Source organism: Harpia harpyja, chromosome 3 (assembly GCF_026419915.1).
Source record: "Harpia harpyja isolate bHarHar1 chromosome 3, bHarHar1 primary haplotype, whole genome shotgun sequence".
In the NCBI taxonomy this organism is placed as follows: domain Eukaryota; kingdom Metazoa; phylum Chordata; class Aves; order Accipitriformes; family Accipitridae; genus Harpia; species Harpia harpyja.
In genome coordinates this window covers 39,620,215-39,647,974 of record NC_068942.1, presented here as the reverse complement: position 1 = coordinate 39,647,974, position 27,760 = coordinate 39,620,215, and the positions used below count along the sequence as shown (strand labels likewise).

The 27,760-nt window shown below is 47.1% G+C and overlaps 1 protein-coding gene across 3 annotated transcripts; it reads left to right on the top strand.

Annotated features, from left to right (window-relative positions):
• Window positions 1-159: 159 nt before the first annotated feature.
• Window positions 160-25,049, top strand: CRY2 (cryptochrome circadian regulator 2). 3 transcript variants are annotated; one of them, XM_052782097.1, is made up of 12 exons: window positions 160-398; window positions 3,358-3,466; window positions 8,156-8,298; window positions 15,555-15,739; window positions 17,065-17,153; window positions 18,208-18,348; window positions 19,419-19,730; window positions 20,804-20,955; window positions 21,106-21,308; window positions 21,777-21,866; window positions 22,382-22,523; window positions 23,012-25,049. In XM_052782097.1, exons 1-11 carry the CDS (start codon window positions 175-177, stop codon window positions 22,519-22,521), a joined length of 1,788 nt encoding a protein of 595 aa, XP_052638057.1. In that variant the 5' UTR covers window positions 160-174; the 3' UTR covers window positions 22,522-22,523; window positions 23,012-25,049. The 3 variants fall into 3 exon arrangements, with proteins under 3 accessions (XP_052638057.1, XP_052638059.1, XP_052638060.1); XM_052782099.1 differs by lacking the exons at window positions 160-398; window positions 3,358-3,466; window positions 8,156-8,298 and adding an exon at window positions 8,576-8,723; XM_052782100.1 differs by lacking the exons at window positions 160-398; window positions 3,358-3,466; window positions 8,156-8,298 and adding an exon at window positions 12,836-12,857.
• The last annotated feature ends 2,711 nt before the right edge of the window (window positions 25,050-27,760 follow it).

Sequence of the window (27,760 nt, the reverse complement as noted above, 5' to 3'; positions counted from 1 at the left end):
CCCACGGCGCCCGGCTCCGGGCGCGGCCGCTGGGGGGCGGCATAGCGCCTTTAGATCTCCGCCCCCGCCCCGCCGCGCTGACTGGCTGCCGCCGCTTACGCGGCGGCAGCCAATCAGCGCGGCGGAGCGGGAGCGGGCGGTGCGCGGGGGCCGCGCCGGCAGTTGGCAGCGGTGATGGCGGCGGCCGCTCTGGGCCCGGCTCCGGCCTCGGCCTCGGCCCCGGCCCCGGCCCCGGCCCCGGCCCTTTGCCGCTCGGTGCATTGGTTTCGCCGCGGGCTGCGTCTCCACGACAACCCGGCGCTGCAGGAAGCGTTGCGGGACGCCGCGTCCCTCCGTTGCATCTATATCCTGGACCCCTGGTTCGCCGCTTCCTCCGCCGTGGGCATCAACCGGTGGCGGTGAGTGGGGCTGAGGAGGCGCCGGGCCCTCAAGGCCGCGGGTGGGCCCGAGGGGGTCGGGACGCCTTCGGGACGAGCCGGGTGGGGGTAGGAGCGGTGGGCCTGGCCGTGGGGAGGGCTCCCGCGGTAGGCGGAGCGCTTTTAGGTGCGGCGGGTGGGTCGCGTCGGTCAGGCCCCCGCAGCAGCGGGACCGGCACACGCTGCCTCGTTCGGCCCCGTCCACGTATTGCTCCCCCCGGTCCTCTCCGTGCAGGAGGGAGGTCGCCTTGTCCGGTTGGCCTCGCCGTGGTTTTCACAGCGGTGTTGCCTGACTGTGTGGGAGGGTGCCTTCAACTTTATGTAATGTCATTAGACTCTCTCTTTACAAGCTGGGTGAATGTATGAGAGCAGCGGCTGATGGACGTTTAACTTTAGGAAATGCTTCTCCCTGAATTTAGAGACAAGCGCAAAGAATCGCCAGAGCTGTGTGACCGCACCACGCCTTCCCTCTGCCCTTTGGCTGCTGAGTGGGTGTAGGCACGTGCGCGTGCCTGCCTTCCTCCCATCCCTCAAATTTTTATGGAAATATACTCTGGCTGCTGCTAGGAAGGTAGAGATGAAGCTGTTTGGGCTTTTCCCCTCTCTTCAAATGGGAGAATGTATGGCATGAGTCATGTCTGTGCAAAAAGCATGACCTCATGTACCGGTAGCCAGCAACGTTACATAATGCTATTGTGTCAAGTCTCAGCTGCCCAAACATTTGGAAACCCAATCCAGGTAGGGGTTCTGCTCTGCGAGACTCCCCTGCATACAAGTGAAGCAGATCTACCCCTGTCCTCACACTACCCCATCAGGGGCAGTGGACAGGAGAGCCACCTGGCTAAAAATCCTTTAACTGCTCTTTGAAATGTCATGTGGCTGTGCATTAGGGAAACTGTAGTTGTAACTGATTACCTGTGCTGAGCACTTTAGCTTCGTCTTAGAGGAATGGGATAGTGTGGGTGATTTCTAAGCATTTCTAGAACCCACACAAGAAGATGACTTAAAAATTGTAGATGTGCAGAAATGACCACAATGCAGATGTTCAAATTACAGAAAATTGTGGATTCTGTTACAGCTTAATATCCTAGGAACCTGAAGTGATCTTTCCGTAGACCAGACTTTCTACAGGCAGCAGCAGACAGAAATGCCTTTCACGTGCTGCTGCTGTTGTTGCTAACTGTCCTCACTTGGAAGAACCAAAGCAGTGCCCCCAAAAGATTAATTCCTGATCCATTTAATCCTTGTTTGTTTCCACCAACATTGTGGAGGGAGGGAAGCAAGTAGTGGTTTTATTTATGTTGTAGTCATAGAATATACGAGGAGGTGAAGTTTTTAAAAATAATGTTTTCTTGGAGATGTGTGCCTACTGCAGATGTCAGAAATTAACACCACTGGCTGTTAGGCAAAAATGTATTAGCAAGTTAGTTATAATTACCAGAGTTCCATTGGTTCCCATTGGGAACCTTGGCTTTGTTTTGCTATTTTTTTAATGCAGTTACTTGTATTCAGAGTTTTGTGCTCCAAAAGCAAATGCTTCTTTTTTACCTACCTCCCAGAAATTTATCGTGTTGAAAATCCCTTATTATTTAACTGCACAGCATGTGTGAGCCATATAGGACTAACCTTTGGTTAATTTTTAGAACACCTTGGAAAGTTGGTATTCCTATTTAATAGATGGAAAGTGGGCTGGGGGTAGGGGGGTGGTTTGTTTAGGTTATCCAGACCTGGTTCTGGATCTTCTGTACTGTGATACTGGGCTCTTCTTTCCATGAACCCCAAGTCCCTTTCTCCCTCAGGAAGTGCAGAGTGAGTTTGTTCTATCGCAAAGCTTGCAGGTCACATTATGGCCAATGCAGTTGAGGAGGGAGGAAGTACCTGCTTTGCCAGGCAATTGTAGCTTAGCTTTCCTTAGCTGTGTGTGGTCTTCAGGGAGCTGATGCAGATACTCATGTCTTGCAGGTCACGCTGCAGAGTAGGCACATAGGAATGAGGGAGACGGAGAGGTTGGCAGGCTCACTTACAGAGGGTTGCAAGTTTGCCAGCAGTGCCCGTGTGCTGTCGCAGAAATTAAAGTTTTAAAGCTGGTGTCTTTTGCAGAGTTAGACAAGACAAAGTGAAGTTAAAATGTAGATGGGGTGGTATGTGTGGCTGTGAAAGCAAAGATGATATATTTGATGTTTTATAGCATAGTGGGGGATCAGTAAGACATGCCATTAAATGCAAAAAGCACTTAAATGCTTTTTTACAGTTTTGGGGTGGGAGGGAATAGATGAGTGTCTTGGCATGCTCTCATCTTTGTGTCTTCGTGGTAGAAGATAAATTTCAGTTCTGTTTGCAACGATTCTAAGTACAGATAATTCTTGCCTTGGGAGATCTTGGTGCTCAGTTTCGTGCTACTGATGAGCTAGGAGTGCACATTTCTCTGCTGTGACATTGCCTATTTGTAGCCAGAACTGTAAAACTTGCACAGTTTTTGTAGTAATTCATTGCTTTCCTTGCAGTAGTGTATCGACAACTTTCTACTTCATATGCAAAATCCCTCCTGCCCCAGAACCCTTGAAAGAATATACTGTAGGGAATTATATGGTTTATGCTTCTCTCCATGTTATAATATGGAGAGAGCAGCTGGCAGGGGGGTGCTGCCAGCTCTGAGAGAGAACATGGGAATGGGGTTGCAGGAAGAAGAAAATCCTGGAAACATCTTGCATCTGGACAAGCAGAACATGCATATGAATGGCTGGGAGCTGGCTGGTGCTGCAATCTCACAGCATTTGGTAGACCAGAGATGAATTTGAATTCTTGTTTTCTGTTTCTTGTCCTAACTTTCAGTTTGATTTGGTGATGCAGGTTTGCTGGAGTTCCATGTAAGTTCTCCTCATTTGTCTTTTAGCTGTAACCGGACTGACTGACACTAACTGCTGTTGTTTCTTCTCTGCAGATTTCTGCTCCAGTCTCTGGAAGATCTGGACAACAGTTTAAGGAAACTCAACTCTCGCTTGTTTGTCGTGCGAGGACAGCCAACAGATGTCTTCCCAAGACTCTTTAAAGTAAGAGAATAATTTTCTGGAGCATAGTGGAGAAAAAGTGATGTCCCAATGCTATCCTTGTTTTCACTCACTAATGATGTGCTAGCTGTTGGAGATCCCCTCGGCTTCTCTTTAATTATAACTAATTCTTCACTATAAACAAACTCTAACTACAACTAACTGCTATCCATAAGGGCCAGCTTGGGAGCCAGATACACTCTTGAACTCAGACTTGCAAAGAAATTTAGTAGTAGGGTGTAACCTAGTACCAGGGTGCTTGAGCTTCTCTTTTTGGATGGTGGTCTTTGCCTTTGTTTCTGTAAGTCACGTCTCACAGGGTTGCACTGTAACATGCTGACTCCTCTGTGTTGACAGCTTCTTCCCTGCTGGGCATTTTCTTCCTGCAGCTTTTATTCAGGAAGACTGCTACGTCCATACACCTTTACAGACAACTGAGAAAGCATATGGATATGTATGTGAATTGCAAAGAGGGCTTTGTGTTAAAATTTCAAAATTCAGAAGCTTTTATGTTAGCTGACCTTCCTTTTCTTCTTCTGTTCAAGGCTGCAGTTCACTCAGCTCAGCAGCAGAATACAGCTTGGGTCCAAGCTTCCTGCTGATGTACCATTTAGGATGGTGGAATATGCAGTGAACTCAGTAGTCAATGATGGATTAGTGGGATACATTTCTAAAGTGATATATGTCAGTGCTGCAGATTGTGAGAGCGACAAGGCTGGCAAGAGCATATCCTTGAATATCAAGGTTCCTCAAGCAGTATCATTCTTCTCTGTCCTGCTCTAAGATTGTATTTCCCATTGTCTTTGAAGCTTTTAACGGTGTCTTTGCTAGAGTGACAAAGCTAAATGAAAAAAACATGGTTCACGATAGTCTTATGAGTTAGGTTTGTCAAGTGGACTGTACCTTGCATACGGTTGACAGAACTAGTGTCCCCAAAGCCTGCTATAGACCAGCTGATGAGAAGGAGAGGTAAACTTGAATCTATACCCTCCTGCTGTAAATGGTTCTGATGTGTATTTTCTGGAGGAGGGCAGTACTGAGGAGGTGAATCGGACTATGCAGGTCAGAAGGGGCACTGCTACTTACTTTGGCTTCTGCATCTTAACGCATGACACAAACTTATGTGCTGCTTTTAGCCTTTTCAGAGTCTGGGTTATTTTTATCTTTTGATCTGCAAATAAGTTCTGGCTAGTAGTAGTTCATGCCTTCCATATTTTAGTTCAAGGTGTTCACAGGATAATTAAAACTTTGTTGGAGAAAAATGCTCGCTTTGGTCAAAGACCAAAAAGTAGTTGGCAGAGTCTGAGGTTTGGAGAGATGGTTGTGGAATCAGCCAGACCTGCTTTTTGCTGCAGTCTGTTTTGCCTGGGCAGGTGAGTTGATGAATATCTTAGAAGTGCTGTAACAGAGTGTATTGGTTTTGTGTGGCAAGGTTTTGGTAGCGGGTGGGGTTACAGGGGTGGCTTCTGTAAGAAGCTGCTGGAAGCTTCCCCTGTGTTCGACAGAGCCCATACCAGCCGGCTCTAAGACAGACCCGCCGCCGGCCAAGGCCGAGCCAATCAGCGATAGTGGTAACGCCTCTGTGATAACATTTTTAAGAAGGAAAAAAAGTTGGGACGGCGGTATTCGGCAGCCGGAGAGAGGAGTGAGAACATGTAAGAGAAACAACCCTGCGGACACCAAGGTCAGTGAAGAAGGAGGGGGAGGAGATGCTCCAGGCGCCGGAGCAGAGATTCCCCTGCAGCCCGTGGTGAAGACCATGGTGAGGCAGGCTGTCCCCCTGCAGTCCATGGAGGTCCACGGTGGAGCAGATATCCACCTGCAGCCCGTGGAGGACCCCACGCCGGAGCAGGTGGGTTCCCGAAGGAGGCTGTGACCCCGTGGGAACCCCGCGCTGGAGCAGGTTCCTGGCAGGACCTGCGGATCTGTGGAGAGAGGAGCCCACGGAGCAGGTTTTCTGGCAGGACTTGTGACCCCGTGGGGGGCTCACGCTGGAGCAGTCTGTGCCTGAAGGACTGCACACCGTGGAAAGGACCCATGCTGGAGCAGTTCGTGAAGAATTGCAGCCCGTGGGAAGGACCCACGTTGGAGAAGTTCGTGGAGGACTGTCTCCCGTGGGTGGGACCCCACGCTGGAGCAGGGGAAGAGTGTGATGAGTCCTCCCCCTGAGGGGGATGAAGCGGCAGAAAATAACGTGTGATGAACTGACCGTAAACCCCATCCCCGTCCCCCTGTGCCGCTGGGGGGGGGTGGTAGAGAATCCGGGAGTGAAGTTGTGCCCGGGAAGAAGGGAGGGGTGGAGGGAAGGTGTTCTGAGATTTGGTTTTATTTCTCATTACCCTACTCCGGTTGATTTGTAATAAATCAAGTTAATTTTTCCCCAAACTGAGTCTGTTTTGCCCGTGACGGTAATTGGTGAGTGATCTCTCCTATCCTTATCTCGACCCACAAGCTCTTTGTTATATTTTTCTCTCCCCTGTCCAGTTGAGAAGGAGGGGGAGTGATAGAACAGCTCTGGTGGGCACCTGGCATCCAGCCAGGGTTAACCCATCACACAGAGCCAAAAAGAATCGGGGGCAGGGGGGGTTATGCTATTATATGGTAAAGGTATGGCTTTCATGGGAATTCCAGCCTCTCCAGAGCTGCTGCACTGAACAGTGAATTAGCAGCAGCTCAAGCCTTGCTGTCAGCTGTTGTGGAGAGGAGAGTTATGCCATGTGTGGTAATGCAACACTTAGACCTAATGTAATTTCTGCTCTTGCTGCCAGTAGCTGAGCTATGTTGTCAATAACAGTTGCTGCAAAGGCACTATTATGCATGGATACCGTGAGGAGAAGTGTACTTGTTAGCTCTGTGTTAACCTTTGCAGAGGTTTTTTGTCTCGCTTCTCTGAACAAACATCTGTAATTTTACCTCTTCTATCAAAGAAAAGTGTGTCATTTATTCACTGAAGTTTGCTCACAATCCCTTTGGTGTATTTTTTTTCCCCTACAGTTTTTCTTTGCTATAGGCTAGATTCTAAGAAACAAGTCAGTCATGACTTTTCTTTTGTATGATCTGCAGCAATTTATTGCCATACAACTTACTGTTTTCTGGTTGGTTGTGCTCTGCTTCCTGTGTGCTACTGTAGCACATAGAGTGGTGAGCTTCTCAAAATTGTAGGAAATACCTGAATTGGAAGTTTTGTATTCTTACCTAAAATCTCTGTTAGCCTTAAATGTTTTTTTTTATTCCATTCCTTTCTGTCAAGTCAGTAATGTATGTTTCTTCAAGACCAAAGCCATCTTATCCAAGCTTTCCAGCTGATACTGTCTTTCTTATAAAAGAAAGAAAAGGTTAAAATGGAGCTGTTAAAATCACATAGGAGCAGGGCAGGACCTGCAACGTGTCTGTTTGACCTCGGCTCTGAGTTAGAGGTGCTGTCACGTTCTTATTTTGAAAAAGAAGTGGAGGACCTCTCTGAGATATACATTCAGTGGTACATAACTTCTAGTCCTCTGTCCTTCCTAATATTAATTTTAGGATTGAATCTAAAAGTTTAGAAAAGAAGGGGACTTGTACAGTTGTTTTCTGCTTCTAAATTCCCTTCCCCGTCTTTGTCATTATTTTTTAATGGTCTTTAGTGAACTGATCACATCTGTTCTTTGTGCTTTGGTTCTGGTTCTGAGGTGGAAAAGACTGTCCTGTATATGCAGAGGTGACTTAGACTGGAGAATGTGGTTCATATCATAGTTGTGTGAGGGGGTTTTTAAGTATCTCTATAGTTTTCTGGCTGTGTTTGACTAAAGTGTTTGCTAAACAAATCTGTGGGCTGCTGCTGTGCTTGATGGATGTCTCAGGAGGGTCGCTGTGGAAACCATCAAACCTCTTCTCATAGGATTCATTTTCTGAGGAAAACTAGGCCATAGTCTTTGAAAGCAAACTGTGCTCTGGAAAAGCCTGGAAGAGGCTGAATGCTATTTCATAAGGCCTATTCCATGTAATCTGTGAGGGATCTATTAAAAGTGTGAAGATACAGAATAGGTGCATGGCTCAACTAGGGTAAAATAACTCCCCAAAGGCAGGACTTTAAATTAAATCTGAATTGCAGTATCATACTCTACTGTGCTGACCAGGAAGGTTCACTCAGTTGCCATCCTTTGTCCTGCATTTCCCACCACCCTGGTTTTTGCTGTTTGGGTTGGACATTGGTCCTCTATTATGTGGTGGCTTTAAAGAGACACTGGAAAAAATTTAGAGTATATTGATTTTACTTAATGATAGTCTCCACATAAAAATATGGGGTTTTGAGCAGAACTTGTATTGAAAAAGTTCTCTGAAATGCTTTCTCTGCAAATGCTGGGAACAGGATGGTAGAGTTACTTTTGGACAGCATGTGCAACAAAACAAGGTGTTGTTAGGCTTGGGGACTGAGCTGTAATCTAAGAACATTAATAGAGAAGAACTCAAACCTTCTCTTAGGTGTTTTAAACCTGACATTCAGGAGTTTGCATAGCAGATACAGTGTTTGCTAGAGCTAATAAAATGGTTGATTCTTTGGTTACCTTGACTCCAGACTGCTGTTCCTCACAGGAACCCTCTCTAAGCTTCCAGGACCTAACACTACCCAGGAATTATGAAATCCTCATTCATAATTGTGGTGGTTAGAGAGAATCTTCTATTTGACAGCTGCGTGTATTGTGTTTCTTGCAGGAATGGGGAGTCACTCGTCTAACCTTCGAATACGACTCGGAGCCATTTGGTAAGGAGAGAGATGCAGCTATCGTCAAACTGGCCAAGGAGGCTGGCGTGGAGGTGGTGATAGAGAACTCCCACACCCTCTATGACCTGGACAGGTACGGGGAGAGCAAGGGCAGACGTGCTGCCTGGGCTAGGCTGGGATTGTCGCATCTGGGAAGGCTTTCAGTCTCCTCCATTATGCTGATTGCTATACGTTGATTGCTGTTATCCCGTGTGAGCCTAGAAGGTGTCAACAGGATTACTCTGCGCTCGCACGTTTGATTAGAGCACGTCAAAGCGCTGACAGTGACGTGAATGTACAGAAAGGTGTTGCCTCAAGCTTATTAAACTGTACTTGGCAGTCATTTAAGTTGCTCAGCTGTGTCCTATTGATTGCTCTCCTTGAGCATGTCCTCACTGCATGGACTGCTTTTTTTGCTTCATTGTAATAAAGACAGTTGAGCTGTTGTCTCAAATGTGTTATGAAGGCAGGGCTTTTAACTGATGGACGTGCCAGGACAGCTGGAAGAAGTAGAACAAGGTAGATTGGGGCAAACTTACCTTATTCTAAAACCTGAATGCCTTATCTTTGTTGTGTATTTGCTATGGGGGAGCCTTGCCTTTATGTTGAGTTTCATATATTGACTTATAATCTCTCTCTCTCTATATATGATCTCCTTAAACAGTGGAGACAGTCTTTCAGCTAAGACTGTAAGGTATGCTTGACTTCAGCCATGTTTCAGTACTATTCTTACAGGTTGCTTGCTTTTTTTTTTTTTTTTTTTTTTAATGACTTGTGGCAGTAATGCTGAATGTAGATTTCCTCCTATAAATCTTCAGCATCCATAATTTCCTATGGGAAGGAGTGTTGCAGTTTAGCACGTGCTGTGTGGAAATGTTTCTTTGGAGAGAGCGGGATTCTTCTTGAATCTATCTCATGAGCAGATGCTGCTTTCTGATTTTTGCATTAGAAGAGACCATCAGCGCTTATTACATCCTCACCCCTTCAATGTCAATGCCCCTCACATCCTTCCTCATGTCATCTTTGTCTTTTCAAAGGTGGAGAGTCCTAGTTTACTTAAGTTTTCAGGTGGAATCTGGTCCATATCTCTTCCAAGTTTTGTCACCTTTCTTTATACTTCTGGGTATTTCTAGAGATGGAGAGCAGTGGTGAAAATGGTAGCTAGTGTTCAACATGTAGGAATGACATGGATTTGTATAGTGCTATAATGTTTCCCGTCTTCTCCTAATAGTCACTAGCATTCTTTTTGCTTTTTCTAAGTGCTGCTAAACACTAAACTGATATCTTGAGGCTTCCTTGCAGAATGGTCGTAGCTATTTGAGAAGCTACTACTATATAAGTAAGTTTAAGATTGCATAGCCATGCATATGGAGAAACAACATGACCAACACTGCATTTCATCTGATATTTTTGTCAGCTGGTCATATGGTGTATTGGGAAATTTTTAAGTTGCCTTTCATTTTTAGCTATCCCAGATAGCTTCTTGTGTCAGTAAATTTTATCGTCATGCTCTTTTTTTGTCCCTTCCCAGATAATTTATGAATAATGTTGAGCAGCACAAGCCCTAGCTCAGCTCTGTGTAGGATTTCTTCTCCTGTTGGAAAAATGGATTCCTATTCTATCCTGTATCTCAAAGAATTTTCTGTCTGCAGGGACCTTTTCCTTTATCCCAATTTATCATGGTTTCTTTAAAAATTTTTAGTGAGGGATCTAATCAGATGGCTTCTGAAAATCCAGGTAGAGTATATCAACTGAATCTCCCTTGCCTCAGGCTCAAATGTCACTAACAGATTTTGAGGCACAACTTCCCTTTACCAAGGCCAAATTAACCCTCCAGCATATTACAGATACCCATGCATTCACTGATTCCATTAGTATTTTCTACCCATCTGCCTAATGCACATACCAGACTCTCTATTCTGTCATCCCTCTGATGCCCTTGATATGTTTTTTAAATCTGGAGTCGTGTTTGCTTTTTTTTTTACTCATAGTATTTGGATGGTTTTAGGGCAAGTGTTACATGCAGCAGCTATTAGTTTGGGTATTTCTTGATGTCCTTTACAACTCCTGCGTGAATGCCTGCTGGTCCTGGCAAGCTATTGCTGTTCAAGCATAGCTTTGTTTTGTGGCATTTCTTCCTGACCTCCCAGTCTGTGACATCTCCTGATACGTTTCCTTAAAAAGATTCGGAGTCATAACCTCCCCGAATACCTCCATAGTGAATACACCTGCAAAAATAAATGCAGGGGGTTTTGTTGTGCTGTTACAGTATCTGCTTTTTTTTTTGTGACTTGATCACCTCTTGGGCCTATAAATATCCTGGAGTGTCCGTAAAGGGATTTTTTTTTTTCCCACTACTTATGCTTTTTTAAAAACGTTTCTCAAACTTTGATTTGGGTTGGGAGGTGCAAGGACGCTGCTTTTGTGGTTTTTAATTTAACTTACCAAAGTTTGGGGGTTTTCTACCTTTATTTGGCCTTAATTTTTCTAAAGGATTTTGCCTTCTATTATCTTTGCTGATGTTATTCTTTAATTGTTTTGACTTTTGTGATCTTTCTGAAATCTTTTTTGATGGTTTTTGTGCAAATGTTGAATTTTTTTTTTCCCCAATATCGTATTCGAATCATCTCTGTGTTGCCTGTCAGTGTTTTGCATCTCAGCTTGTTCTTTTTGCTTAGCACACTTCCTTATTTTTATGCATTTCTATTCTTGAAATAAAAGCCATTATGGTATTGTTCCTTCTGGAAGGGTGTTAAATTGATGCATGCCAAAGTCACAGTTAGAGCAGGCAAGTGATAACTAACATTTTCAGCTACACCTTAGTCCTGCCTAAGACCAAATCATTAATTGCCTTTCCTTGTGGGTTCTTGATTAATTGTTCCATGGAGCAGTCATTTACGGCAACTAGAAAATAGGGTTTTGGCAGGCGGTAGGGTGTGACAGCTACCCAGTCTGCGTGGACGCAGTTGAAGTCTCCTGTTACTCTGACATTTCCTGGTTCTTGGCATCTCTGAGATTTCTCAGCAGGTGGTAATACAGTTCTAATATTGTATTTCTCCTGGAAGCCTCTCAGAGCATATCGCCCTCCAGTCATGTTACCCGGTCTTTTAACTCATGGTATGTGTTGTCCCTCTACTCACCCTACTGTTTTTCCTGCATAATTAGTAACCTGGTGGTAGTGTCCTACTTCTCATCTTTCTTTAATCAAGTTTTCAACAAGATTGTCAGGTCTGGTTTTAAACAATTTAGACTAATCTTTCACTTCTACATAAATGATTCCAGCAGTCCTTCTCTTGTCCCCTGCAGCATATTCCCAGTACCACCTCCACCAGCTCCTTTTAAACATTAACAAAGAGCCTGTTCAGTTACCTTGTGAATTTGACCAGTTTTACCCAGTAGGAAGATGAACAATGTGCTCCTTGTTGACACTGCCAGCATAGCTGTGTGATGTGATGTGATTATCAGAGCATCTTTCCCTTCCTCTCCCCCAAAACAAGGAGAGGGCTATAGAAAATCAACATCAGTGCTGGAAAATACTCCTAAGAAGATCTAGGAATTCCCAGTCAAGATTAGCGATGTTCAGATTGTAGAAGTCAGAAAAAATAATCTCTTGGGTATCAGCTTAGCCTGCTCAAAGCCTTTACTTGACAATTATTCTGTCTGACAACTTCTAGATGACAGGTTGTTTTGCCCCTTCTCTGGATCTGCCTGTTTTCTCCTCCTCAGGATCTAAATCCTCTGTAGGTTGCTTGCTGATGGTCAGCATTGTGGTTTCTGTAATCCTGGGTAGGCGTGGGTTATTTAGGGGGAGTGGTTTAGGTCGGAAAAGAACACTGTGAACTTGGAGGTTTGTAGCATGCATCAGGAGCAGCTTTTCCTCAAATATTTTAGCCTAAGGCTGAAATGATAGTTAAATGCGTTTTAATAGGAGCATGTACTAACTTAAAGGAACCAAGCACTGGGGAAGCACGCATACCTTGGTGGTTCTGCAGTTCATAATTACACTATGCCAAAAAAGTGGTTTATTTCCATGTAAGAAGGTTAAGTCAAACTTCTGCCTGCCAGGTCTTGTTATCCTCGTCTGTCTTGCATGGTGCCCTGGTGTCCACATGTTTTCCCCCTGTGCTGATACTCAGCCTGCCATCGAGTCACTTCATCTTTCATCTGCTCATGTGTGTGATTCTGTGGAAGTTGAATTGTTTGTCCTTTGTCCAGCATCTGTTGTGTGGAATATCTAGTGGTTGTCTCTCGATCTCCTCTTTGAATCTGTAGAAATGCCCCTTGTCTTATGTACACGTAGCCCTACATGAGCTCTCTGGAGCGAGGATTTAGATCAGAGCAATTGCATAAGCTGGCAAGGCTAACTAAATAGGCTGCATGAATTGGTAGTGGGGTGTGTTGTTGAGCAGCCTGCTTGCCAAGTGCTGGCAGCCAGCTCTTCCTCGCGCAAGGAAGCAGGGGGGAGCACATTCAGTCCCTTGCCAGAACCGGACCCTGTCATTTGCAAGTGAGCTGAGATGTCAGGTTTTTGAGGCAAGCAGCTTTCCCTTGCCCGGTAGCTATCCTGCTGGGGCACTGCCGTGGAGGTGTGAGTCAGAAGCTGACACCTGTGAGGCTGTGCATTTGAAGTCTGCAGACGCTCTGCTGTCACAGGTAACTGACTGTAAGATACCTTACAATCCTAGCAGCACCAGAACTATGTTTGGTCAGGTTTTGGTTGCCTGCTTTCTTGAGGTAAAGTGTGACTGACAGTCAAAAAGACCCTCGTAACTTCTGGCATCAAGGTGCTGCTGTCAGATAGTGCTGGGCAGTATATTGCTAGTCTGGTAGCACAGCCATTTTTATGTGTGCTTAATAACACCAGAAAGGTTAGGTTTTGTATGACAAATACAGTGATTCTGCTCTTCTCTGTTCCGCTTCAAGAAAACTAGAAGCATAACTGCCATGTGTAGTCTGTGGGTTGCACTGGGAGACACGAATGAAACGGGAGTATTAAATCCTGGGGAGGGACCTCCCTTTTTCTGTCATTGGGGAAAGTCCCGTGAGATTGTACTGCCTGGCTTAGAAGGACGGTAGGAGGAAGGAAAGGACTCCTGCCTGGGGGGCTTCCTGTACAAATCTTTGTACAGAAGGCTGAACAGCATTACAATACCCAGTATGTATGGTCTAATATCCAATATTGTACAATACCCAATATTTGATACTTCTTTTCATGGCAGTATTGTGAAAGGTTCAAATCTTGTTGCATAATGCCAGTGTCAGGTGCTGTGAAATGTGCAACTTGTCCTAGTCCCATCTCTTAAAGATTTGTGTCCCAGATCTCGTAACTGTTTAGGAATTTAGGAGCTGTACTAGGTAACTTCATTTGTATTCATGTTCTTGAGGATGTCAAATACAGACTCTGGCATCCACCTGCAAGTCACAGCGATTTGCTCCGAGTAGCTGTCTGTTCACAAAAGTTTTAGCTGTGGATCTGGGACGTGGTATAATAGCATGGATCTCAGACTGAGCTACAGCCTCAGTGTATCTGTGGAAGAGGAGTGAAAAAAGAGGCAGTGTTAAAAGAAGTGACTTCCCCACCCCCATCCCAAGCACCTCAGGGCAAACAGGGTGCAGCTTTGGCACGCTTTCCCTTCCAAGCTCTGAACTCCTCTGGAAACAAGTGAGCCTCTCTAGAGTGCTGTAACTAGAAATGCCTGCCTTCTCTTCCAGCGGCAATGCTTATTTTCTGGGCACCTCTGGTCAGTCTTGGTTGGGGGCCCCAGTGCTCAGAGCAAGCCGCGGAGAAGACTGTGGTGGGTAGTACTCATGAGAGTTCCTGATCCCTGCCATCTCTGGGGTGGTACACAGAGACAGCTGGCCGAAAAGCGTGCGTGAAAGCAGAGGAGACGCTCTCTGGTATAAAGGTACAGGACAGAATGTGTTGCCTGCAAGGCTCCCCGCAATACACTTGCTTGGAGGGGTGGCAGAGAGCGCTGTGCCCACCATGCCATCGTGTTTATAGCCTCACACTAAAAATGTACCACATTTTGCACTCAGTGAGCGTCCCAATCACCCTCCCTCCCCTGTCCTGTTCATTAGTCTGTCTTTCTCCAACTGTTTACAGCTTAGAAGCAGAAAACCGGGAGGAAACTGCGGGAGGCTTCCATTTTTAATCTTTGCAACCGTGCTGCCTGCCTTAAAGGCTCCTTTTCCCTCGGAGGCCCGGGCTCCCGGCCGGTGCCTGGCCTGGACCGAGGCGACCGCAGCGGGAGGTGCGGAGCGGGGCCGGCTTCCCACCTCGCCTCCGCTCGGCAGCGTAGGGAAGCTGGGTCACTGCGGAGCACACACGTGAGGAAGGGCTCAGGGCTGGGGAAGGCCCGGGGCCGGCATGTCGCTCCTCCTTGCTACACGTGCGGCTTCGGGGGAGGAAGGGAAGGCACATGGCGTCTGCCGAAAACACTCGGCTTTAAGCCCAGCCCCTTGCATAAGCTGTTGACTGTGATGGGTGAAGGCTGCTCTGCTGCAGCTCTTGTGTGAGCTGAGGGGTTAGCTGCCTTAAATTTATGTAACGCCAGCCATCCCTGTGCTGCTTTCTTTGCTCTTAACTCCTTCCTCTCCCTGCAGGCATCTTTTACCCTGGGGAAGCTTACCTTGCCTGGGGGGGCTTCTCAAAGCTCTCTGTGCCTGGAAAAATAAGAGTGGCCCTAGCAGGCTGTGGATGCTTAGTGAAGTAGAGGAATGGGGAACCGTGGCTGCCTTTTCTGTAGCATGATCTGACACAGGTGAATAGCATGAGACAGGTCTGCTTGTGACCTTATGGCATGGGGGAGGATGGTGATTTCTCTAATCACGGGGACAGAGAGGAATGACACAAACTGGGATTTGTCTCACCTGAGATAGGTGGAGGAGGAGTCATTAACAGGCTGGGACTTTGTGTGTCAGACAGGGAGGAAGTAAGGTCAGAATATCTCAGGGGACCAGATGTAAGTCTGGGATTTGCCTTCTTGGGGAGACAGAAAGGGAGTAATCAGACTGAGATTTCATACAGAGGTCTGATGAGGAGCTCTGGGAGAGGGATGTGATGCTAAGCCTGATTGAGCTGGAGCTGTTTTGTTGTTTTTCCCACGGAGATGAATTAGTATGTGGGGGTTTCTTTTCTGGTGTGTTTTGGGGTTTGTTTTTGTTTGGTTGGTTTTTAATATCCCTTTGAGGGATGCATCAAGTGGAAACTAGACCTATAAAGATTTCTCTATCCAAAGTGAAAGGGTATCCTTAGCAGAGATAGCAGGATGCAGTTTGGCTGTCATTTCCTTATGTCTTATGTGGTAGCAAGGTTGTGTTGTTTTACCTTGCTTATTTTGTCTCCAGAATAATTGAACTGAATGGCCACAAGCCACCCCTCACCTACAAGCGCTTCCAGGCCATCATTAGCCGTATGGAGCTCCCAAAGAAACCGGTGAGCACTGTAATAAGTCAGCAAATGGAGACGTGTAAAGTGGACATCCAGGAGAACCATGATGATGTGTATGGGGTCCCATCCCTGGAAGAGCTGGGTATGTATTGAAAGTGAGGGCAAGGGTTAACTGCCAGCTGAAATGGGGTCTCCTGAAACTGTTTCTGATGCTGGCATGTGCCCAGGACAATTCAGGTGTTCTCATCTGACCTGGGCTGCCTGTAGCCATAGAATCAGCCTAATGTTTTCAGCGAGTGCTGGATCTCGTGAAAACAGGCTGCTGTCCCTCGCACTACTGTCAATGCACAGCGTCCCCTTTAGCATTGCTCAGAAATGCTCTTCATCTGTCCTTATGTTCTCTGCTATACTGAGCACTGTATCAGACACCACTGTATCAGTGTCTCATGTCCTCACCAGCTGCTTTCCTTCTACTGCCAACTCTGACATGTTGTGTAACAGACCCGAAGAGGTAAACTAACTGTGTACCAGGCTTAGATCATTTCTTTCAGTTATAGCCAAGCAGCACCAATTTGGGAGCATAGCAAGACAAGAGATATTACAGAAACTTCTTTCACTCATCCTGCTGTGTCTTTTGGTCCTGTATTTTTCTTGGATAAGGAGGATGAATAGAGAGCAGAGGCATGAGGAACGAAAGGCCTACATTAGGGAAGTGAATCTAAATGCAAGGGAAGAAAGGATTAATGCAGAATACTGTCTGTGTGTGTGTGAGTGGAGGCTCCACACCAGCTTTATAAGAGTATCACCTTGCACCTTAACGCACAGTTTCAGCAATCATGTAAAAGCAGGGGGCTTCACAACAGGAGTATCCTAAGGGTTGCTGTCCTGGGTAGATCTGCTTTCTTTAATGTCAGGGCTAATGTGAGTCTGCCTGCAGTCTCAGCCCAGAGCAGTGCAGGGAAACTGCATTATTGCTTCCCCTTTTGCATAATTTCTTCAGCACTAATCCAGTGCCTTCCCCAACACCAGCTTTCAGCAGAATAGGAGCCTCATAGCAGCCTTCCTTACAGCAGCCAGGCAGGCCATCTAGTGAGCTGCTGGTGTCCATGGCAAGGTATTTTATAAGGCAAAGCTGTGGAGCGTATGTTCCTTTGCCAGCTGCTCTGGCCTTTGGAGCAGAGCCCTGTGGATAATGCTGACACACAGAGAGAGTGCTGGCATGTGAGCAATGGGGAAAGTCCCCAGAAGGCTGCCTGAAGCATTGCAGGGAGAGGCCCTTGTAGTGCAGTGTCATGAGCAGGTTCTCACCATGTTTCACGTGATTTGCCTGCTATAGAAGGACTAGAGCAGTAAGTAAGCCATGTCAGGCAACTGCAGTATGTAGTGTCTCGCTGTTACTAATGCTTAATCCCATCTATACCCTTTGTCTAGGTGTGGCTTCAAATCTTACAAAGTTCTTTCCCTCAGGCTTTCCTACGGATGGTCTTGCCCCTGCAGTTTGGCAAGGAGGGGAGACGGAAGCCTTGGCACGGCTAGATAAACACTTGGAAAGAAAGGTAACCCCTGTTATTTAAGTGGCGATTCCTGCAGGTTGTGGCTGCACGTGAAAAATGTTGAGCATTGGCATTGTTCTGTTTCCCTGTTCTTCCTAGCAATGGTCACAGCATTCACCTCTGGAAGGGATGTTTGGTATTGTTGGAGTACTGCTGTGATCTTGGGTTGTGTGTGGAGCAGGGAGCTCCTGGGCTTCCTCAGACCCAAAGAAGTAGAGCTGTATATTAATTATGCTGCTGTTTGAAGCACATAGGATTCTTTCCCTTGTTTCTACCCCTCCATTTCCTTTAGAGGAGTGCAGACTTGGAAACTCTCCTGTAAGTTGCTCAGTCCCTGCTGCACACTGCACACCATCTTGTTTTTTCTTTAGCTGAGGTATTGGTGCGAGTACATGCTCATAAAAGAATGCCTTCCCCTTGTACATCAGCCTGTTAATATGTTGTCTCACTGGCTGGCATTCCTTGAGGGCCTTGCTGAAATACCCAATTTTTTTCTGTGGGGCATATGTTCTTCGTTATTGTGCACAAAGCAAACAATTTCAAAGTAATGAAAATGCAGCTGCAGAGGCATGACTCAATTTTAAACAGTTTATATCTTTTTAATGCTTGGTGTAGTTGTAGAGATCAAAGCATAAATTCTTGTGCTGAAGGGGGAATAAACTGTCAATGTAATACTCCACAAAGTTCGGGTTTCCCCAGATTTTCTTGTTTGGTGTGTGAAATGAGATAGACATACCTGGACATAAACAACGTCATTAGCATATGTCCCTAGGAGCTCTTAGGGTTATTAGCTCCTGCATGCAAAGCAAATTTAGTCCTTTTCTTGGCCCAAATGACTAAGTGGTTTAAATCCTGGAGCAAAGGTTTTGCATTCCTTGAATGGGGTGTGGGGGTTGGGATTGCCCACTTGAGATCTCTCCTAGCAGTGGTTGGAAGTGAGTAGAAGAGACTGTGCTGTCAGACCTGAGTGGCCTTGCCACCTGCACAGAGGTGTGCCCTTAGTAGTGTCCCACAAATTTGGGGGTTTTTTTGGCTCATTTCTCCTGAATATGTCTAGGCATGGGTTGCGAATTACGAAAGACCAAGGATGAACGCCAATTCATTGCTGGCCAGCCCTACAGGACTCAGTCCCTACCTGCGTTTTGGCTGCTTGTCCTGCCGCTTGTTTTACTATCGTCTCTGGGAGCTGTATAAGAAGGTAAGACAAAAACGTTCATCTGGACAGCAGGCTGGTTTTGAGCGTAAATAGCATGGTGCTGGTTCCCAGACAGTGTGCCAGAACAGCTGCAAAAGTTACTGTTGCCTCCCTTGTGTTTGACTGTTGGGCTAAGCTTGTTGCTACTACAGGAGAGGCTCTTGGGTGAGGAAAAGTGATTCTCCTGTATGTAGTGGAGCAGACCTTAAATCTGCTGATACCCTGTTCTTCAGCCTGTGTGTCTCTTGTGTCATTGTCGTGGTTTAACCCCAGCCAGCAACTAAGCACCACGCAGCCACTTACTCCCCCCCACCCAGTGGGATGGGGAAGAAAATCGGGAAAAGAAGTAAAACTTGTGGGTTGAGATAAGAACGGTTTAATAGAACAGAAAAGAAGAAACTAATAATGATAACACTAATAAAATGACAGCAGTAATAAAAGAATTGGAATATACAAATGATGCACAGTGCAATTGCTCACCACCTGCCGATCAACGCCCAGTTAATCCCCGAGCGGTGATCCCCCCGCCCCCACTCCCCCCAGTTTATATACTAGATGTGACATCACATGGTATGGAATACCCCTTTGGCCACTTTGGGTCAGCTGCCCTGGCTGTGTCCTGTGCCAACTTCTTGTGACCCTCCAGCTTTCTTGCTGGCTGGGCTTGAGAAGCTGAAAAATCCTTGACTTTAGTCTAAACCTTACTTAGGAACAACTGAAAACATCACTGTTACCAACATTCTTCTCATACTGAACTCAAAACATAGCACTGTACCAGCTACTAGGAAGACAATTAACTCTATCCCAGCTGAAACCAGGACAGTCATGAGCAGTGTAGAGCTTTTTGCTGTTAGTTTTGGGTTGTTCCAAGTCTCATTAGCATACTACTGATTGAGCTAAAAGCAGTGCTCTAATTTCACCACCTGGGGTTTCTGGTAAAGGATGATCTGAAATTGAGCTCCTTTATGGCAGTCGTCAGTAACTGACTTGGGAATTGTATGGGTGCCCTACAGTTCAGCTTAATGAAGCCAGTCCTGCCCTGCTTGTGAATTCCCTTGTTCCCTCCTCCACAGGTGAAGCGGAACAGCACCCCCCCGCTCTCTCTCTACGGACAGCTTCTGTGGCGGGAGTTTTTCTACACAGCAGCCACAAACAACCCAAAGTTTGATCGTATGGAGGGGAACCCCATCTGCATCCAAATCCCCTGGGACAGGAATCCTGAAGCCTTGGCAAAGTGGGCAGAGGGCAAGACAGGCTTCCCTTGGATTGATGCAATCATGACCCAACTGAGACAGGAAGGCTGGATCCACCATCTGGCCAGGCATGCGGTGGCCTGCTTCCTGACCAGGGGCGACCTCTGGATCAGCTGGGAGTCAGGAGTCAGGGTGAGTGTGGCATTTCCAGAGGCTTGCAGGAGGCCATAAGAAAAACAAAGTCTCCCTGGCACTCACTGCAAGGATGGGCACACAGGTATGGCTTTTGCTTCACATGTAAAAGTTGCATGGAAGAGAGGATTTGCTCGCAGGCTCTTGGCCTGCCAACAGCGTGACTTCTTTCTGCCTTCTACCGTGAGGCTCTGACAGTATCAAGAGTCTCCACTAACCATAACTAAATGTTAGTGGGACCCACTGGTAAATATGGCCTGGGGTTTTGGGGGTTTATTTTTTGTAAAAGTTCACTCAGTCCATCTGTTTTCTTTGCAAGTTCAATGCCACTTTATAACTGGACCTTTTTCCTCATTGTATAATCCATCACCGTGGCGGTCAGGGAACGCTCCATGCCTGTGAAATCTGAGTCTAGAGTCTCTCAAGGAAAGAGGTAAAAGACCCTCCTCTTGGGCCGTCTGAAGGGACAGACAGCTTGAACCTATCCGGTGAATATATTGCCCTATGCAAAAAACTGGAGGCAAGGGCATCTTGTCACAAAGCTGACAAAGCAGAGCGTAGTTGAAAGTGTCATAGGGTCAGATGCTAAAAGCGCAGTGTCTGTGCATGGATGTGAGTGAGTTACTGCTGAAACCTGTCTGCCTCTCAGTGGCAGTGTACTCTGGGACCTTCAGAGGGGTTCTTCCTTCTCGCTTTGGGGCTTGTTCTTCTGTGCAGCATCTGCCTGCTTCCCACAGTTGGTCCTTTGCACTTGTTACACCTCACAGGTTAGGATCAATACCCAAGGCTTGCTGCAACACTAGGTAGTGGTTTAGTGTGTAGCTGCATGAGAGATAAGCCAGTGCTTTATCAGCATGAGCAGACAGTGCCTCCCTATTTGAAATCATCAGGAAGTGAGATATATTGACCAGCCAACTGGCTTCAGCCAGCAGATCACCTCTTTGCTGCTGCTCTGGTTCCTAGGGGCTGTTCTGACAGCTCAGTGCCTGCCATTTGAAATAGCATCTTGGGTCCTCCTGCCCCAAAGCCTGGCCTGGGGAAGCTCTCACTGCCTTTTCCTCCAATTGCTGCAGGTATTTGATGAATTGTTGCTGGATGCAGATTTTAGCGTAAATGCAGGCAGCTGGATGTGGCTTTCGTGCAGTGCGTTCTTCCAGCAGTTCTTTCACTGTTACTGCCCCGTGGGCTTCGGACGTCGCACAGACCCCAGTGGTGACTATGTTAAGTAAGTGATGTGACTGGAGCTTCTTTCTTGCTTCATCTGTGAGCCTAAGTCGTTCAGTAGCTGACAGATGCATGGCACTTTCTGTGCATTGTGAATGCTGCATTGCTGCTCTTTAAGTGTTGCTTGTGCATCTTCTTACTTGTGTTGCAGGAGGTATCTGCCCAAACTAAAGGGTTTCCCCTCACGGTACATCTACGAACCATGGAATGCCCCAGAGTCTGTGCAGAAGGCAGCCAAGTGCATCATTGGGGTGGACTACCCCAAACCCATGGTGAACCATGCGGAGACCAGCCGACTGAACATCGAACGCATGAAGCAGATCTACCAGCAGCTCTCGCGCTATAGGGGACTCTGTAAGCACCAGCAGTTGCAAAAGATTGTGTCTTTAATAGGAGATAAAATGGTAGGAGGAGGGGTCATGATTTAAAATAGATAGCACTTGCCTCTCTGGCCAGTCCTTGCAAGAGGAAGCAGTCCCTGCCAAAGCTGTTCAATCGGTTTCCAGGGAGAGCTCCACTGAGCTCTTGGACAGCTAAGAGCAGAGTTTGGTTAGTTTTGAGAGCTGGTGATGGCACAGCACCATCCGTATGCCACCAATGGTCCATTCTTCACTTTGGAAAAAAAACCTAGGCAGAGCATCCTAAATAAATACGCTGCTAGATCACAGGGTCTGTCTGTGGCCAGCACTGGGTAAGCGCAGCTCTGAACTCATACTGCTTTGGGATATGGATGTGCTGGTTGGTGATCGCTTCCTTGTGAAAGGCTTCTCCCACCCCAGGTGGTTTTTGTTTCTTAACTATGATCCTCTTGCCTTTCCCTAGGTTTACTGGCATCAGTCCCTTCATGTGTGGAAGATCTCAGTGGCCCAGTCACAGACTCAGCTTCAGGGCAGGGCTGCAGCACCAATACGGGTGAGTTGGAGCTATTTGTGTGCTTCTGAGATAGTTTCATGTCAGCTTAAAGGCTACGAGCAGGAGAGAGAGATCCTTTTCTGATAAGAAGAGGGTGTGTACCTAGGAAAACATAGATCCCATTCACCTTCCTTTAGGCTTTCTTCAGAAGTCCCCAGTGAGCCTTCATTCCTAAAAGGGCTGAAGATAGGAGTTCATTAAAGTGAATCTTTTATTGCCTGTATGGGATCATATGCAGCCACTTAAGGGAGAAGTGCAGATCACTGTAGGGGCTAATCAGGTATAATTAAGCTGTCCTCCATCAGAGGGTACTCTTCTGTTTGTTCTGGGAGACTTAATTATTCTGCTTTTAACAAATGTTTTTCAAAAGTTTTCAAGGAGGCTGTGGCAACATCTCTCTGTGCTTGTGCACTGCGTATTCTTCTTTCTCCCAGCTCTGTAGCAGGTTAGGCTTGGGTGTACTTGTGAGATCTAAAGGCAGGGGAAATGTTGCAATGACTCTTCTTCCTCTACAGCGATGAGGCTGTCACAAGCAGACCAGGCTTCTCCAAAGCGCAAACATGAGGGAGCAGAAGAGCTGTGCACTGAAGAACTGTATAAACGAGCCAAAGTGACAGGTCTCCCCACTCCAGAGATCCCTGGCAAGAGTTTATGATTGTGAGTAGTCTCTGGTGTGATCTGGCCTGAACGACTTTGTTCTGGCAGCTAGCAAGGCTCAATCTTACTTGCTCCCTATGCTTTAATGCACAAAATGGACTTGCTTGTGGAGAGAGGCGGCTTCTAACTGTAATACCATAGCCCTGTAATTTGGCAGTGGTCTGCCCTCTGGTTGTTTTGCTTTTGCTTGACAAGCTGTTAACTCGGTTGTCCAGCAGAGCGCAGTACCCTGTTGCTAGAACAATCACAGAGCACAGTCGTTCGTGGGTTTGCTTTATTTGAGGCTGCTTCTCCTTCCACAGAGTGGGTTTGCAGCCAGATTTGAAGATGTGGTGAGGGTACAGGCTGGAGGAGGGGAGCAAGCAGGTCCAGTCGTCTGCCTGAAATGCTCCAGATCCCAGGAGGGAAGGAGCTGGTTCCATGTTCTGGCAACTTTTCAGTATCAGGGGGACATCAAGGCAAATTCTCTCTTTTGCTTTCTCCTACAGCCAGAGACAAGCACCTTGCAATTGAAGAGTGAGAGTGCTGAAGAGGTGACCAGAAGAGGAGGGACTGCTGCCACAGAGGGACTGGAACTTGTGATCCACAACAGAAAATCTGGGGTCTCATATAAATGTGTAATTCCATTAGCTGCCACAAAAGGGCACTGCGTTACTTGTGCTTGGGAATATTTGGCTTTCTGGTCTCCAAAGAACCAAATATGTCTCGTCTCAGCCATGCCCAAAATCTGCCCACATATAAGGGGGCAAGAGCCTTCTATCAGCTTGTTCCCTCTCAGGTGTATCTTTCTTTTCTGACAATGGCTCAGTGCATGTGACTTGATGCATTGACATAGGGAGCAGCATCTGTGCATCTTGGAAACAGTGAACGTCCTTTCTCATCGCTAGTACTAGGCAGTGAGGTATGCTGATTACTTCAAATTATAGTAGGGGTTGAGAAGAAAGCTGCTACAATGTCAAAAATAGAGTACTCATCCTACAAGAGAACAGGAAAATCTCAGTATTTCTTTCATTAGGCTAGACTGACGGGGATGTAAATGCTGAGTAAATGAAGGTGGTACTCAGGTGGGATGGAAATGAAATGAAGGACAACTGTAGCACAAGAACAAAGAGATACAAACTGTCTGTACACTTGAAAGGCACTTAAAACTTTCCCTGCAGAAGAATCTCACTGCTGCAAGGTAAGCAATAGTGCTGTTGCCTGGAACAGGCAGCTTCAGAGCAGTTTGACATCTGGGAGGGAGGGACTCTGAGAGAAGGAGGAATTGTTCAGAGAATAAGATCGTGCCTTGATATGAGTAAAGCAGTCTCCCAGAAGCTTGCTGGCCCAAATAATAAGGGAGCTACACCTGGGCCCTGCACTCTACAGCGTTTCCTTCCCTGAGTGAGAGCTCTCTCAAATGGAGTGACCAGTGTCTGGTGTGTAGCCTGTGGAGCGCCTCATACTGACAGGGGATGCATTACACATCAGCTCCTCGAAGTGAGTCTTCCTTGGGCTCAGTCTGTTGTCCATTCTGTGTGGATGTTTGCTCTTTCCTGTATTGGCATCTGTGTTCCACGTTTCTACACAGTATATTCCTGTACCTCACACCCTGCACACTGCTCCTTCTTGCCATTCGCATTCACGCTGGTGCTTTGTAGTCTAGCAGGTTGATTGCGTAGCTTCCCTGGCTCTTAACCATACACTTCTTGGCCTGGTCCTGTTACATGTTATTTCACCACGGTGCTGGCAGAGTGCCTCTACTTGCCTTCCCACCTAAGGGGGCAAGGGAGGGTAGTACTGCAGAAGAGCCTCTCTTCTGGCCGTTTTCAAGAGGGATTAGATCAAGTAGCTAATCTCATGCAATGGGCTGCTGTTGGCACTGTTTTCTTTTGCTGTCCAAAACCTTTCATCCCTGCCTGGCACAGGCAGTGTGGGGCTATATGCAAGTTTATGCAACTAACAGCTTGGGGAGCACAGGCGTTGTTTCCCACTCTGGCTGGGATAATCAGATTCAGTTTTGGAGGCCGTGTTTGGACCCAGAGCAATGGGGCTGTGAATAGAAACTGACTCAAGTGTATCTGGGAAACCTGAAGTGGTTGAATTGGGTCTGTGAGTTAATTTCTTGAATAGCTGAATAACCTTGCCTTCCCACTCATCTCCCTGGGGCATTGACCCTAGATTCCTTTTCCCAAGGGAATCCATTGGGCAGACAGACCAAGTAAACGAGTCACTTTTCCTGCCCTTACTTTCTTCTAAACTACTATTCATAGAGTCTGCCTGGTGGATAACCCAGTAATCAACAGGTTTTGTCTCCTTCAGTCTGACCCAGACCTTACTCCCACTGTCTTGAGGGTAGAAGGTATAAAGAAAAAGAGACCCAACCCCCTGTCCTGACCTGTCTTCTGCTGCAGAGTGAAGAAAGGGGAAAGACGTGCACTTTGTACACTTAGGTTACAGAAATTGTGACTTCTGTCATTTGGAGAGTTTCATGCTTACGCAGCGGTCTGTAAATATGACTTTTTTTTATAAATGTCTTTAACCCTCTCTTTGCTGTCATCCAAATTATTTTGTTTCATAAGTGGCATTTCTGGGGCTGGATCCATGGGGGTAAGGAACCGAGGGGAGGCAAAATTTCCTAAGTGATCTCTTAAGAGGCTTTGTGGGTGAGGAGGAAATCACATTTGCAAGCTTTCTGCCAGCGCCTGTGATGTGGATGGTGGCACCTGGAAGAGCTGCATTTTGGGTAGCAGAACTGGGAAGGACACACAGAAACACAAGGCCAGCCAAAGGTAAGGGAAAAACTTCCTGCAAGAAACCTGTTAATGAGTTCAAAAAGGCTTGACCAGGTCATGGGGAAAGAAAAAGCCGTCAATAACCATTAGTGAAGATACCATCTTTGTTTCAGGAAGGAGCAGAGGATTGCTGGAGGCTGAGATAAAGCAAGCAGCATGAAATGGGTGCTAGTTCGGGGATTTCCATGTCTTGGGATAACGACAGTTTTCTGTGTCTCGGGGCTAGTGGGCAATATCTGACCTGATAACAGGCACCCCCAAAGCAGGCATAGGGTGAGCTCTTTGCTTGGGAAGAGGGAGCAGTTGGCTTTTAATGCTGTGAGAGGAGTGGCTTTTGGGATGTTCCCCAGGGTGGTGCAGAGGCTCCTTTCAACTGAGAGGGTGGGCACTGGGCAGAGAAGTGCTGCAGAGCTATGAACACCATGAACATTGTTCAACGTGGGTCTCCTGTCAGTGATTGAGCCTTTTCTCTTGCAGTTCTTCAGCTAAGTCATGAGCTGAGACTAAATACACTGTGGCTTAGCAGTCTAGTAACTAGCTAGGATGCGGTTGGTGTAAAGTTCTGCTTGTGCATTATGCCATCCTCCTTGGTGCTCCTGTGTAGACCCAGTTACTGGAACTTCCCCCCCCCCCCTTTGGAGAATTACATGGGGTACATTACTTTCTTAGTAACCAGCAAGACTTTAGGAAGTGCAAGTAGCCATGCAGTTTCTCATCCAGGTTCGGCAATGGGGCTGATCCAGAACAGCAGTGCTAGAGCCTTAGTCTCAGTTGGGTATGTTCAGACAGCGCCAATCCGAACACCAGCTAAGCGATTATTACAAACAATCCAACAAAGCCAAGACACAATTTTAAAATATTTTGCATCTATGAGCTTTTAAAATTTGCAGTCAAAGTTGTTCAGCAACTTTGAGACACAAAAGGCAGGTTTTGAAGAGTGATGGCCTGCTCCATGTGCTGGTGGTTGGGGAAATTCCCTTCCCCCATGTCTCTTCTGTCTGCACAAAGGAGCTAGAGCAGCTTCAGGAGGAGCTGGCTGAGAGGTCTGAAAGTAGAAAACACACCTGGACATGAAGAGATAGGAGCCAGAGCTCTGGCCATTGGGGCAGAGGGGAAACTGGAGCAGTGAGCAGGATGGCTGATGGTAAGAGAGCAGAGTGCTAGTCTGGTATCACAGCTGCATCTGGGGGGAGATCAGGTGGTTCAGCTGGGGCAGAGAAGCTGGAAAACCTCTCTCAGCACATGACCTTTCCTCAGGTTTAACTTAAGGCTGAGAACAGTTGCTCTGAAGTGGACCTGATGGTCAATTGGACACTTTGAAAGAGACAAAGACAGCAGGTGCCTTGTGTGCAGACACTGGCTAGAGCAGAAGTGTCGTCTCTATTTTGCAGGAGATGTACATGCACTCTCCCAGAGGCCACGGGCTCTACCGTGCATATAAGGAGATAGATGGGACTGGCAGTAGCACAGCCAGAAAGGCCAAAATAGGTTTCCTGCCAGGCTAGCCTGAGCCAGGGCTGGGATGAAAGGCCTGATGACCAGACTGGGGGGGGAGCTCTTGGTGCTTGGCGTCCCAACAGAAGATGGGATGTGCTGGTGATGATCTGGCTGCAGGAGGAGGAGGCAGCCTTACCTTCTGCCCCAGGTCAGAGGCCAAACAACAGCCATGCTGCAGAGGGATCATGTTTTGGTAGATGGGGTTCATGCTTTGAGATGGAGCTGTGTCAAAGCTCCCCTAGTCCCTAAATGAAAGCTGCTGAGTCTTTTGAGTCTTGCATGTAAGACAGTTTGGTCTGTGCATGCAAACTGTGAGGGGGACACCCAGCCCCCCTCAGGAGGCTGCCCCGGGGGTACCTGCACGTGGTGACCCTGTGAGGGTGTGCTTGTTTCCACGCTGGCCCAGGAGTAACATCTCTTTCCAGTTTGTCTGGCAGGAGACCAAGGCTCCCGGGAGAGAGCAGGGCTGTGTGCCTTGGAGGGCTCTGCTTGCTCTTCTCTGGAGGAACAGCTGACGTCCTGGGTCTGGGCCAAGAACTAATACCATCGCCTCAATGGCAGTCAGCTCCATGGTTTGAGAAATATGGATGGGACGTGCTGCATCTTTAAAGTTTGAACCACTAAAGCAGTGCCACCCACCCCATCCAGGACTGTCACAGACGGTAACTGGGAGCGCAGTGGCCATGCAGGGAATACGAAAAGTTCTCCTGTTCAGGTACGGAAGTGGCCTTGGGACCTAAAAATACGGATGTTGTCTACTTCTGTGCACAGCACAATCTGCACGGTTTTCTGAGAGAGCCTGCAAAGCGTGGGGAGAAGAGGCGGGGGAGAGAAACCTGCTGCTTGGGCTGATGGGGAAGGGTAGCAGCAAAGAGCATTCACCCAAGATCGGATGCTCCCTGGGACATAGCTGGATGCAAGAGTGGGTCTGCCTCTTCTGGGGAGAGACCCGCAACCTGGAGATGT

Excerpts from the sequence above, each read along its gene's own strand:
- CRY2 (XM_052782097.1), top strand. The coding sequence starts at position 175 with ATGGCGGCGGCCGCTCTGGGCCCGGCTCCGGCCTCGGCCTCGGCCCCG. Across the intron at positions 15,740-17,064 it reads CCCATCCCTGGAAGAGCTGG|GCTTTCCTACGGATGGTCTT; the intron begins GTATGTATTGAA and ends TCTTTCCCTCAG. Across the intron at positions 17,154-18,207 it reads ATAAACACTTGGAAAGAAAG|GCATGGGTTGCGAATTACGA; the intron begins GTAACCCCTGTT and ends GAATATGTCTAG.